General features: G+C 47.5%; 1 protein-coding gene across 7 annotated transcripts in view; it reads left to right on the top strand.

Annotated features, from left to right (window-relative positions):
- The window catches only part of Nipped-A (Transcription-associated protein Nipped-A), a 331,196-nt gene that overhangs the window by 193,263 nt on the left and 124,149 nt on the right, over nt 1-13,784 (top strand). For all 7 annotated transcript variants that reach the window (XM_045738328.2, XM_045738364.2, XM_045738341.2 and 4 more), the window contains exon 20: nt 9,695-9,866. In XM_045738328.2, coding sequence (XP_045594284.1) covers nt 9,695-9,866 — 172 coding nt within the window. The remainder of the gene's footprint in view (nt 1-9,694; nt 9,867-13,784) is intronic.

The following is a 13,784-nucleotide window of genomic DNA, read 5'->3' as shown; positions in this document are numbered from 1 at the left end:
GGTTTGATGTGGCCCCTTCGGTTCAGTGGTCTCGTTCTTTTCTGGCGAAGAATGAGTCTGCTGCATTTCGGAGAGGTCCTTGGTTGTTGTTGATGCTTGGTTGGTCAGGCCTCCATGGATGCGGCTCTCCACCATTATTTGCGCGCCACGGCTGCGGTGGCTGGAGGTGCACTTTGGGTTGACCCAGTTTCCCTTCTCTCCTGTTTCCAGGCTCGGGTCTCCCAGGTCGTCTGCAGGGTTATTAAGTCTAGCCAGCCTGCAGTCTATCCTTGAGCCCACATTGTTCGTAAGTTTGCTGCTTTCGCTGCCGTCTTTGGCAACATGTCTTAGGTTGACTTTTGGACATGGGGTTTTTGGAAGTCGAACAGGGTCCTGGCTGCTCGCTACCTTGTCATTGTCCCTGGACCGAGTAGGGCCTGCGTTGCATTGGGTCGACGGTTGCAGCCAGTTGTCTCGACTTTGCTTTAAGGAGTGAGGACTAACCGTTGCCCATGTAAGTCCTTGTCTTTCCTTGTCTTTGGGTAGTTAGCTCCGGGGAGCCGACGGAGCTTTCCCCAGAAAACCAGCGTTGAATGTAATGAAACGCCATTTTCTTGGTGAGTCCTGGAGGCTCCTTTGTATCCCTCCCTCCCTCCCTCCCTATGGTCGGCAGTGCTTTTTGCGAGTTTTGACATCCAGCCTAAGAACTGATGGGTGGATCACCGGCATGAGTGTCTGGGGCTTTCCCTTCACTCATGCCGGTGAGTGAAGGGGAAGGGGGGGGTCATGAAGGGGAAGGTGAGTGAAAGGGAAGGGAGGGGGGGGGTCGTTGTGCAGTCAGTGGTGCTGCAGTATGATGATGTCATGCTCGTTTGCTAATTTTCATTTAGGGAGTTCTGTCCAATCATTCGGCTTTCAGTAGCAATATTTTCACTTGAATAGGGGTTTGTTTTGGGGCACCTACCTTTCTGGGTGCCAGACCCGGTCAATGGCAGACACAGTCATGATTGTCATGCCCTTCAAGATGACCTGGACAAAATAAGTATATGGAGCACCACTTGGCAAATGGAATTTAATGTTAATAAATGCCATGTTATGGAATGTGGAATAGGAGAACATAGACCCCACACAACCTATATATTATGTGAGAAATCTTTAAAGAATTCTGATAAAGAAAGAGATCTAGGGGTGGTTCTAGATAGAAAATTATCACCTGAGGACCACATAAAGAATATTGTGCGAGGAGCCTATGCCACACTTTCTAACTTCAGAATTACTTTTAAATACATGGATGGCAATATACTAAAGAAATTGTTCATGACTTTTGTTAGGCCAAAGCTAGAATATGCAGCGGTTGTGTGGTGCCCATATCTTAAGAAGCACATCAACAAACTGGAAAAGGTGCAAAGACATGCTACTAAGTGGCTCCCAAAACTGAAGGGCAAGAGCTACGAGGAGAGGTTAGAGACATTAAATATGCCAAAACTAGAAGACAGAAGAAAAAGAGGTGATATGATCACTACATACAAAATAGTAACAGGAATTGATAAAATCGATAGGGAAGATTTCCTGAGACCTGGAACTTTAAGAACAAGAGGTCATAGATATAAACTAGCTAAACACAGATGCCGAAGAAATATAAGAAAATTCACTTTCGCAAACAGAGTGGTAGACGGTTGGAACAAGTTAGGTGAGAAGGTGGTGGAGGCCAAGACCGTCAGTAGTTTCAAAGCGTTATATGACAAAGAGTGCTGGGAAGATGGGACACCACGAGCGTAGCTCTCTTCCTGTAACTACACTTGGGTAATTACAGAATGCTCCAACCACACGGGGGTTTCCATAAGCCATTGCTCCTCGTGCCTCTCTTGACAGGGCCAGGTTTTGGCTAATGGTCCCCAGTAGGCAAGAACTCCATGCACATTGACTGATGCCAGAAAGCTAATATATCCATATCAGCCTGGATAGCTCCTATTCATATCAGCCTGGATAGCGAGTCCCAGAAGCTTCTGGGACTCGCCCAGAAAATGGCATTTCATTATATTCAACGCTGGTTTTCTGTGGGGAGCCGCTACGGCTCCCTGGAGCTCATCGGGCTAATGTGCTTCATATTAGACCGGGGCATTAGCTATGGAGTTCAGACCTACCAGGGACCAGAGCCGGAACCTGGCCCTTTCAGAGAGGTTTCAGGGAGCAATGGACCTGGAAAACCCCCCTGTGTTTGGGGGTTTTCCTTATCTGCCATCGACCGGGGTTAGGCACCCAGAAAGGTAGGCATAACAAAACAAACCCCACATCGTAAGAAACTAAAACAAAAAAACGAACATAGGTAGAAAACTCCCTATAATCCCAAGGAAACAGGCAAACAAGCAAACATCAAACTTTCCTTTGGGGTTGGTCCCTTCAAGTGGTTCGTCTGCTGGATTCTTGGGATTTGGCTCTCCGTGCGGTTCATGTCCGGGAAGTGTCCAACGTTCTGGCGGACGGTCTGCCTCGCTTCCATCCCCTGTCCACAGAGTGGACGGTCGACGACGACTCGTTTCGTTGGATCTGCCAGATGTACGGTCTCCCAGTTGTAGACCTCTTCGCGTCGGCGTGGTCTCGGCGTCTCCCTACATATGTGACGCCCTTCCCCGACTGCGAAGCGTTCGCAGTGGATCCCTTTTGGCAGGACTGGTCGAGGTGGGGTTACCTGTACCTCTTCCCCCCGGTTCAGCTGTTGCTTCGGGTTCTGGTTCGGTTGGAGACATTCCCAGGGAGAGTAGTCCTTGTGGCCCCTTGGTGGCCGGCCCAGCCTTGGTTTCCGGTGCTATTGGCCTGGTGCCCGAACCCGGGACGTTTCCCTCAGCTCCGCCTCTTTCAGCAGGTCGGTCCGATCCGGTACGGGGCTGGTTTGACCTTCTCCTCTGCTCTTCACGTCTGGTCTTTTTGACACGGGTGTATCACCATTTCTATGGTGATCAGGTGGCTTCGTTAATGGTGTCCCACCTGAGAGCTTCGTTTCGGCGACAGTATGAAGTTTCCTGGTTTTCTTTTCGCCATTTTCTGGCTCTTCGTAGGTTGTCTTTTCTTTCGGATAGGGTTGTCTTGTCCTTTCTTTCTTGGCTTTTTCAGGACCGTCATTTGATGCCTAATACTGTCGCCTCATATCGTGCGGCGCTGGCGGAGCCGCTCAAGCTAGCTTTCGGGGTGGACGTCACATCCGCCCCGTTTCGTAAGCTTTCACGTTCTATGTTTCACCTCCGGCCTGCTCATGCGCCTTCTAAGCCGTCCTGGCCCTTGGACAGGGTGCTCTCCTATCACTCCTCTCCTCGGTTTGTGGTGGCCCCTTCAGTTCCGGATTGTTTTTCCAAGGCTTTGTTTTTGTTGGCATTGGCCTCTGGGAGCCGGGTAGGGGAGCTTCATGCTCTCCTCCGGCGCAGGGGTTTCTGCTCTTTTGGTCCTGGGGGTAGGTTTGTCAGTTTGCAGCCTTCTCCGTCCTTTCTGGCGAAGAACGAGACGGCTGCTTTCCGGAGGGGTCCGTGGGTCATTGATGCTTGGTTGGTTCGGCCGGGGGTTCATGATGTGTTGTGTCTGGTTGCAGCACTTCGCTGTTACCTGCTCGCTTCAGCCGGAGTGGCTGGCAATGCGCTTTGGGTTGATCTGGTTTCCCTCGTTCCCTGTTCCAGGGCTCGGGTCTCCCAGGTTGTCCGCAGGGTTATTAAGTCTAGCCAGCCTGCGGTCTATCCTCGCACCCATGACGTTCGGAAGTTTGCAGCTTTGGCTGCCGTGTTTGGTAATATGTCTTGGGCACATATTCTGGCGTGTGGATTTTGGAAGTCGAACAGGATCCTGGCCGCCGGTTATTTGGTGAACGTCCCTGCTCCTCGGCGTTCTTGTGTTGCTTTGGGTCGCAGGTTGCAGCCAGTTGTCTCGACTTCGCGTTGAGGAGTTTGTGGCCGCCACCTCCCGGGTAAGTCCCCTTTTTTCTTCTCTTTGGGTATGTAGCTCCAAGGAACCATAAAGGCTCCCCACAGAAAACCAGCGTTGAATGTAATGAAACGCCATTTTCTGGGTGAGCCGCGGAGGCTCCCTGGCTATCCTTCCTCCCATCCGGTCGGCGGGATTTTTCGCATTGGTTGAAGCCTAGTTTCCGAACTGAAGGCAGCAGGCGTGGTAAGGTCCAGCCCCCCCTCCCCCTCCCGGTGAGGGGTGGGCTGCGCGGACGACCGGCGCGACAGTAAATTGGTTGATTGATTGTTTCCTTGGGATTGTAGGGAGTTTTTTACCTCTGTTCGGTTTTTGTTGTAGTTTCTTACCATATGGGGTTTGTTTTGTTACGCCTACCTTTCTGGGTGCCTAACCCCGGTCGATGGCAGATAAGGAAAACCCCCAACCATATGGGGTATTCCAGGGCCATTGCTCCCTGAAATCTCTCTGAAGGGGCCAGGTTCTGGCGCTGGTCCCTGGTAGGTCTGAACTCCATAGCTAATGTCCCGGTCTAACATAACATACATTAGCCCGATAAGCTCCAGGGCGCCTCCGGGGCTCACCCAGAAAATGGCATTTCATTACATTCAACGCTGGTTTTTTGTTTTAAATTGTATAAATCTTTATACCAATTCGGCCGTGCCTCCTCTTCAAGTAGTTACTTAGTATTTATAATAGATAACACATCTTTCTCTGAATAACTGACAGATTTCAGGGATGTAGGCATAAGGCCCATATCCTGTCTTGTTCATCCACACATAGATTGGGTTAAAAATATAATAATTTATGATACAGATTTCAAGTTACTTTAGCAACATAGCAGCAGAAATCCTTTATTAGAAAGAACATTTGAGTAGCTGTTTTCAGTTAAAAATTTTACTGTCTAAACTTAGAACACAAGTTTAAGAGTTATGTTGAAGTAATGTGATACAAATAATGAGAGAATCTTTATAAAAGATATTATAATTTTATTTTAAGTTTAATATTTTTGCTTTATATAATAATAGTTACTATAGATTGAATTTGTACAGTTCATATTTGTATAATGTCCATTATTTATACTGTGTTGTCTTAGTGATATTCCATTAGACTAACTTTTCTGGGGGAAGGCCCAGTGACTCCCTGAAGGTGCTATCAGTTGCAGAGTTCTCTGGCCTTCCAATGGACCTACAGCCAGAACCTGGTCCCCTCACAGGGGTGCGGGGAGCTGTGGCACTCATATATTAAGCTATTCATTTATGCCACAACAACCAAGGGAAGCACCCAGAAAGTCAGCAGGACAAAACAAACCACAGCTGGCTGCTTCCAATACCAGCAGACTCAAAAACGGCCATAGAACTCCCCAAACTATGTAAACAAATGACCGAAAATGTTATAACCCATCGACCGCTCGTTAGCCCCACCCTCCCAATCGTTTGGGGGAGGATTTGGCAGGCCATAGCTCCCCGGCTGCACTGCCATCGTTCTCCTTTGTTGTGTGCCGGGTTTACTACAGTCGCTCTGGCCCCTGTGGCTTCTTGGGTCTTCTTTTGCCTTGGTGGCTGTTGCACGTTTGTGTACATGGGCCAGGAATTTAATGCACTTGGAGCTGCAAGTGTTCAGGGTTACCTTCCCAGGGCACTCCCTAATGCTTCTCTTACACTGCCAGGGTTCTTTTCCCTTGAGTGTTCAGGTGGCATTCCTTTAGTGGTCCACCTCACTTGTGAGTCTGGGGTATGTAAAACAAGCTTACGTCTTTTTCCTGGTTGGAGCTACTGGCTGGTGGGGAGCACTGGTTATATGCATGTTGAACTTCAGTTCACCGAGGTAGGTTTTCCCACCCATCTTAGCCAAGCTGGATTAATTGCATACAACTTTAAAAGTACAGACGTTGTTTCCCAGTGCCTGGGTGCTCTGCTTAGATTGTACCCTTCAGGTCTTGGTAATCCTCTGTGGGTTATGGGGTGCTCCCAACCCTGCCTTCACTTCTGGCAAGATGAGGGTTGTTCGTCGTCTGTGCCATAAGGTAACTGCCAGATGAAACGGTTGAGGAATTCACAGAGCATATGCAGTGAAATAGAGAGAAATCCAAAATATTTTATTCTCCTATGCAATACTTTATTAAGATCAAAAACCACATAAACATCAGAGGTCCTCGGTTGTTCAACGTCCTCCCAGCAAGCATAAGAAATATTGCCGGAACAACCGTGGACATTTTCAAGAGGAAACTAGATTTATTCCTCCAAGGAGTGCCGGACCAACCGGGCTGTGGTGGGTATGTGGGCCTGCGGGCCGCTCCAAGCAACAGCCTGGTGGACCAAACTCACACAAGTCAAGCCTGGCCTCGGGCCGGGCTTGGGGAGTAGAAGAACTCCCAGAACCCCATCAACCAGGTATCAACCAGGTAAACATCTAGTATTTGTTCCCTGCGAAAGGGAGATGGAACTTTCACAGATGACAACAAAGAAATGAGCGAAATACTGAGGAATCAGTACAATTCTGTTTTCAGTGAGCCACTAAACACACTAAAGATTGATAACCCAAATGAATTTTTCTTGGATGTGATGCCAACATCAAATCATATATCAGATGTCACCCTATCCCCACTGGATTTTGAAAAAGCCATAGACAGTATGCCTATGCACTCTGCACCAGGCCCTGATTCTTGGAACTCTATATTCATCAAGAACTGTAAAAAAAACACTATCGCAGGCCCTTCACATTCTTTGGATACAAAGCCTAGATACTGGCATTATTCCTGACATATTAAAAACAGCAGAGATAGCACCACTCCATAAAGGAGGAAATAAGGCAGAGGCAAAAAATTACAGACTGATAGCACTAACATCGCACATCATAAAAATCTTTGAGAGAGTGCTAAGAAAAAAGATCACAAAATACATGGAATCACAGCATCTCCATAACCCCGGACAACATGGTTTCAGAACAGGGCACTCTTGTCTATCACAGTTGAAGGACCATTATGACATGGCACTAGATGCCATGGAAGACAAACAAAATGCTGATGTAATTTACACAGATTTCACAAAAGCCTTTGACAAATGTGACCATGGTGTTATTGCACATAAAATGCGTTCAAAAGGAATTACCGGAAAAATAGGCAGATGGGTTTACAATTTCCTAACTAACAATGTAATAGTCAACAAAATCAAATCCGGTCCATCAACAGTGTTGAGCTTAGTTCCCCAGGGTACTGTGCTTGCTCCAGTACTTTTGCTCATCATCATATCGGACATAGACAAGGACCTATAGTACTGTATCATCCTTTGCAGATGACACTATGATTTTTATAGAGTAGACAACATAGAGGACTCGGCAAACCTCCAATCAGATGTAATTCGGGTTTTACTATGGGCTACAGAAAATAGTATGGTGTTTAACGAAGATAAGTTCCAGCTCATGCGCTACAGAAAAAATGAAAATATAAAAACGGAAACCCACTGACAAAACGCAGTCAAATCATAACATAGAATGAAAAGGCAATGTAAAGGATTTGGGTGTTCGGTGTACTCATGTCGGAAGACCTTACAGTTAAAGAACACAATAAAGTAGCCGTCACAACTACAAGAAAAATGACAAGTTGGATAACAAGAACCTTTCACACTAGAGATGCTATACCAATGATGATACTTTTCAAGACGCTAGTGCTCTCTAGAATTGTATACTGCTGCACAATGACAGCCCCTTTTAAAGCTGAAGAAATTGCTGACCTGGCGAGCATGCAGAGATCCTTTACTGCTAGAATCCACTGAGTAAAACATCTAAACTATTGGGACCGACTGAAGAGCCTAAATCTGTATTCTCTATTATGTATCCTTCGGGAGAGATACATAATAATTTTCACATGGAAAATAGTAGAGGGGATGGTCCCAAACCTGCACACAGAAATAATATCAGATGAGACCAGAAGGCATGGCAGGATGTGCAGAATACCCCCGTTGAAAAGCAGAAGTGCAACAGGTACTCTGAGAGAGAATTCTTTCAACATCAGAGGTCCGAGACTGTTCAACACGCTTCCACTACACATAAGGGGCATAACTGGCTGACCTCTTGTAGTGTTTAAAAGAGAACTTGACAAACACTTTCAAAGGATACCTGATAAACCAGGCTGTGACACATACATCAGGCTGCGAGCAGTTGCATTAAACAGTCTGGTGGATCAAACCAGCAACTAGGAGGCCTGGTCAGAGACTGGGTCACAGGGACAGTGATCCCCAGAGCCTTCAAAAGGTAGTCAACAGGTAGTCCTGTTCACTTGAGCGGCGCGAGATTGTAAGTGGGTTTCTAGAGTTTTGGGTGCCTTTATTTTGAGTCCCTTCATTCTGCATTTTTGCCCACGCTCTTCTCCTGTCTGTCAGAGCATTTTGGCTTCATACACATCTTCCTTGTTGACCAGACCACACACTAGAAGGTGAAGGGACGATGACGTTTTGGTCCGTCCTGGACCATTCTCAAGTCGATTGAGAATGGTCCAGGACGGACCGAAACGTCGTCGTCCCTTCACCTTCTAGTGAGTGGTCTGGTCAACATACTTCAGCCACGTTATTGTGACTCATCGCCTGCACATCTTCCTTGCTGTCAGCATTGGTTGTGACATTTGGTTTCCATGCCCTTCAGAGCTTGGTCTGTGTCATGCATTTCAGAGTCTCCTTGAGCTATATTCTGCTTTGCTCTTGGACGCTGTGGGTGTGCTCAGGAGTAGTCCTCTTGCTGGGGTTTTGTCCTTGGCTGTGATATTGTCAGGGGGCTCTTCCAAAGCTGTAAACTCCTCTTCTGTGGGATGCGGTAGCCATGTTCTGCTCTGCGCAGTTCATGTGTTGGCTGTCCGTGTTGGCTCTTTGGGTTTAGTTGACCAGACCACACACTAGAAGGTGAAGGGACGACAACGTTTCGGTCCATCCTGGACCATTCTCAAGTCGATTGTGATGAGGAAGTAGATGCAGGTAATAAACTCATCTAATGTGAGTGACTCATCGATGTGACTCATCGCCTGCATTTGCGTTTAGCTTGGGCCCCTCACCCTCTTCCGCCTCTCCTTCTCCACTTATCTTCGTAATGGGTGTAGTGGCTTAGTCCTATTCAGGACCTGTGTATCTACTCCTCAAGGTGGTCTGGGTGGTAGGGGTTGCACCTGCTGATGTTGATTTAGATGGACTATCTGTGGAGCCAATGGCCTGGTTGTGGACGCTACTTGTGTCTGCTTCATCCGTGTCTTGTCAGCGTTGTGCTCTCTCTGCTTGCAAGGCAGACTCACAGGTTTTAAACTTGCCCTTTTGTGGTTTGCTCCATTGATGAGGCAGTGGGGGGGATCGGCTATTCTAGTTTTCCGAAGACTGGTCCCACGCTAAGTTGGTTTTTCGGGTCGTTTCTGTCGGCCTTTGGTGCAGTTGGTTAGTCATTCCTCCTTCCAGGGGTTCGGATCTGCCTGGGCAGGCTTTCTCCTTGTGTCTTGTTGGGTCTTCTCTAGATCTCTGGTTCCTTCTCAATCTCTCTGTTGAACTGGTTATTCCTCGCCCTCATTTCGGATGACCTTTCTGTCCCGGGTCCATCTCACTTTTGAGCCGAGTGCCTGGACACTTCCCTGGACCTCCCTAGAGTTCCCTGGAGTTCTAGGCCAGATAACTCTGTAACTGATGGCACCTAGTAGATGGCATCTTCATCAGAGATAGTAGCTAATGGGAGCCACTGGGGCTTGCCCAAAAATTGACATTTCATTACATTCAACACTGGTTTTTATTATAATCCTTAGGTGTGCAAAGGAATTAAATCAATGGGATCTGGTGCAGGAGTATGGTAGCAGTGAGGCTTCTGGTAACCCACTCCTAGTTCTAGAGAGTGCATGGCGTGTTCCAAACTGGGCTCGCATGAAGGAAGCTTTGGCACATGTGGAGCAGTCATACCCCAAAGAGCTGGCTTGGAAGGTAATGTTTTATATAGAATATGCTGTTGTAAAATAATTTTTATTATACTTGGCACTTAATTTGCATGTGGTTTACATGTCTGAAAAATAATTAAACAAAAAAATCCTGCCAAATCAAACTTAAATGTGTATGGGAAGATAAATATTAGGTACCAGAGTTCTCTAAAAGTTTAATGTTTTAAATTCTTGACTCATTTAAATATGAATATTTAATTCTCCCTTACCTTTTCAGACTCAAATATATCACATAATAAAGACTAAAATGGTGGGGATGTGATCCCTGTTTTCCAATTCCATGTAAACTGAGGACAGCTTGTATATTCATTCTGTTTTTAATAGAAATGTGGCTGTAATCTCATTAATTATTTCTGTGGGGAGCTTTGTCGACTCCCTGAAGCTGTTATCACTGATTATGTGCCATACTACCTAGTGTCATCAATTGTGGAGTTCTTTTTGCCAAACGGGGACCACAAGCCAAAACCTAATCCCCCCTCAGAGAGGCAGAGAGAGCAATGGCCTATGATCACTTTACATTTAAAGGATATCATCATTGCCATCACCTGGGAAGGCACCCAGAAAGATAGGCAAAACAAAATAAACCAATGTGTGGTTTAAAAACATGACCAAAGCCCCCAAAATGGCAAAGAAAACCAATAATAAAAGAAGCAACCAAAACTTAGTGAAACTAGCCCCCCTGCTCGCTAACTCCATCTCCCCTTCGTTGGGTGGACAGGGAAGCTGGCCAATGGAGCTCGGGCTGACCAGCTTCAGTTCTCTCCTGACGTGCTTACCTGGCAGTCGAGTTGCTCCGGCTACTGTTTCCCATTTTCTGGTGTTCTTGTGTGTCCAGGAGTTTTAGTGTGCTGGCACTGCATGTGCTCAGGGTTGACTTCCCTGTGCGCTTTGTGAGTACTTTCCCTTGCACCTGTGCGCTCTGTGAGTACTGCCCTTGCATGGTCAGGATTCTCTTCCCTGGGGCATTCAGAGAGCATTCTCTTTAGAGAGGCCTCCTTCCTTGGGGTGGTCCTCACATTAACCCTTGAACGCCACTAGTTGTATTTATATACGATTTTGGTCTAAATATACGATTCTCCTTTACCACTGAGAGATAAACAAGTGAAACACCCAGCCTAACACTCTTTGTACACCACCACCAGGATGGAGGGAGTCAGGCAGGGTCAGACAAGCTGGGAGGCTGGAGTGTGTGTGGGTATTAGGAGTGGATATGGTTGTGGTGGGTGTCAGGAGTGAGTATGAGTGGTGGGTGTCAAGAGTGGGTACAGGTGTGGTGAGTGTCAGGAGTGGGTATGATTATGGTGGGTGTGCTGTGTGTCAGGAGTGGGTGTAGGTGTGCTAGTTGACAGAAGTGGATGTGGTGGGTGACAGGAGTGGGTGTGGTGGGTGTCAGGAGTGGGGTGTAGGTATGGTGGGTATCAGGAGTGGGTGTGGTGGGTGTCAGGAGTGGGTGTGGTGGGTCTTTGATTGTCATGTGGGAGGTAGCGCATGTCGAGGAGTGTGTACCAGAGGTGACTCGCGTTAACCCTAGCAAGGGGGAGGGTAGGGTGGGGGAGGGTCGGAGGTGGCGCAGTTGTTTAACACTTTAGCCCGAGCATGACGCAGCATTGCGTCATCCGTTTACTGTCGGTAATGCCGGGGATGACGCAGCATTGCGTCATCCATTTTAAATAATCGCCAAAAATCAGGTTTTTATCCGATTTTTGGGGGACTGGTTTTAAAATGCGCGCCGATGTCTTCCCATTTTCTTTGTTGAGCCTCGTGGCGATGCTGGGTACTTGAACTTTTGTTTCCAGAAAAAAATTTCTGGGTCCCACTGCTGCTACCAGTATTCGTTTGCCTTGTTCGGGTAGAAGGTAGACACAGTAGTCTCTTCTGTATATATTTATTGACTGAGATAGCAAGGTATATATCTGCCTAGCCGAGGTCCTTCTACTCTGAGCCTGTGAGGATAACTGCGGCTGCTGGGAGCATGCTTGATGCTCCTCTGTCTGGCATGACGTCAGAGGCCTACTTGCCTGTGATTGGTTACATTTCAACTGACAGAATTTTGAGTATAACAATTGTTTTCGCTCCACTGTTGTGACCAATGTCGCCTCCCATCGCATCTCAAACGTGTGAACATTTCGGCTATTTTCCGTGGCTATATTTCTTACTGCGGCTTTAGAAACTATCAACGCTTACTCCACAATGGATAGTGATCATGAACAAGGCCCTTCCAGGAAGAAAATTGCGAAAGAAAGGCTTGAAATGGCCAGGAATTGGGAGTGTAGCTGGAAGGCATCTGAGTGCTCACTTGCGGCTAACGCGTGGCCCGTCTTCAACTCGTTGGCGGTTGGAGCGTGACCAGGATTTTTATTTTATATGCTAATGTTCCTCTAGAGAATTCTATTGCAAACCCATTGAGACCAAAATGAAAGACCTAGGACGAAAATTGAGGTAACCAGAGTGAAAATAGTGAAAACATTTTATCGCGTTTGCGCGCTCCTGGGTAACTCGTTCGCACTTTCTCTGTTTGCTGCGGGTAATTAGCCGGGCTTTTGTAGTTTATATGCATTTAATAATGTAGAGAATTCTATTGCGAACACAATGATACAAAATTTAATCTCGTGGGACGAGAATTAAGGTGACAAAGTTGAAGACAGTATACACTTTTCAGAATTTACGCGTGCTCCCGTGACACCCTGGGTCCCATATCGCACAGTTGAGGGGTGGCGCGCGGGGTACGCCAAAGTGTTAATCATATATTTTGTTCTTTCTGTGGGGACCCCCTTCGTCTCCCTTGAGCTATCGGGCTTATGTGTGATATAATAGATCGGGCACTAGTCTATGGAGTTCGACTTACCAGGGACTACTAGTCAGAACCTGGCCCCCCCCTCAGAGAGGTTGCAAGGAGCAATGACCCTGTAAACCCCCCCCTCCCCCTGGGGGGGAGGTTCAGTACTCACTTCCCCCTTCAGAGCAGGAGAGATTGCTGAAATAGAGGGAATACAGAGAACATATACGGCACGCATAGATGCAATAAAGCACCTAAATTATTGGGATCGTCTCAAAGCCCTCCAAATGTACTCACTAGAAAGAAGACGAGAGAGATATCAAATAATATACACCTGGACTGGTTGGGGTTTTCCTTATCTGCCATCGACCAGGGTTAGGCACTCAGGAAGGTAGGCATAACAAAGCAAACCCCACATGCCAAGAAAATTACAACTGAAAACCGAAAAGAGAGATAGAACTTCCTCCAATCCCAAGTAAACAAACAAACATCGCACTCCACTGCCGCTCTGCTCGTCCCCGCAGCCCTCCCCTCACTGAGAGGGGGAGGGGGAGGGGGAGGGGGAAGCCCTGGACTTCCCCGCGCCAGCTGCCCAAGCACTCCAGTTCGTTAGCTATTGTGGTCCAGTGCGGATGTCTTCTCTGGCCTCAATTTCCAAGGCAGTGTTTTGCCTTTGAGGCGACCTCTGCAGTGTTGTTGTGTGTGGTGGCCAGGTGTTCCTTGTCAGTGCCGGGGCTGCATGTGCTTAGGGCTTCCTTCCCTAGGCACCCTGTGAGTAATGCCCTTGCGTGTTAGGGTTACCTTCCCTGGTGCATTCAAAATAACCATTTCTGTAGAGATTCTTGCTGCTCAGCATTTACCCAGTCCTTGGGGCCAACTGGGGTTTGGGGCCAGTGACTGTCTCAGGGTGACAGTCACCTCTTTTGCCTCCATCATGCTGCCGTTTGGGTCAACCACACCCTTGACCCGGAGTCTTGCGAGTTGTGTTCTCTGCTTGTTCTCCAGTGCTATTCTGATGATAGTACTGTTAGTGTATAAGCAGCATCCACGTTGCATGCTAGGTTTAGGTTGCTGATACACGCTAGGCTGGCTTCCCCAGCCGTATGCCTCACAGCTGCCCCGTTCTGG

Source organism: Procambarus clarkii, chromosome 55 (genome assembly GCF_040958095.1).
Source record: "Procambarus clarkii isolate CNS0578487 chromosome 55, FALCON_Pclarkii_2.0, whole genome shotgun sequence".
NCBI classification, from domain to species: Eukaryota; Metazoa; Arthropoda; class Malacostraca; order Decapoda; family Cambaridae; genus Procambarus; species Procambarus clarkii.
This window is presented reverse-complemented; position numbering and strand designations above follow the sequence as displayed.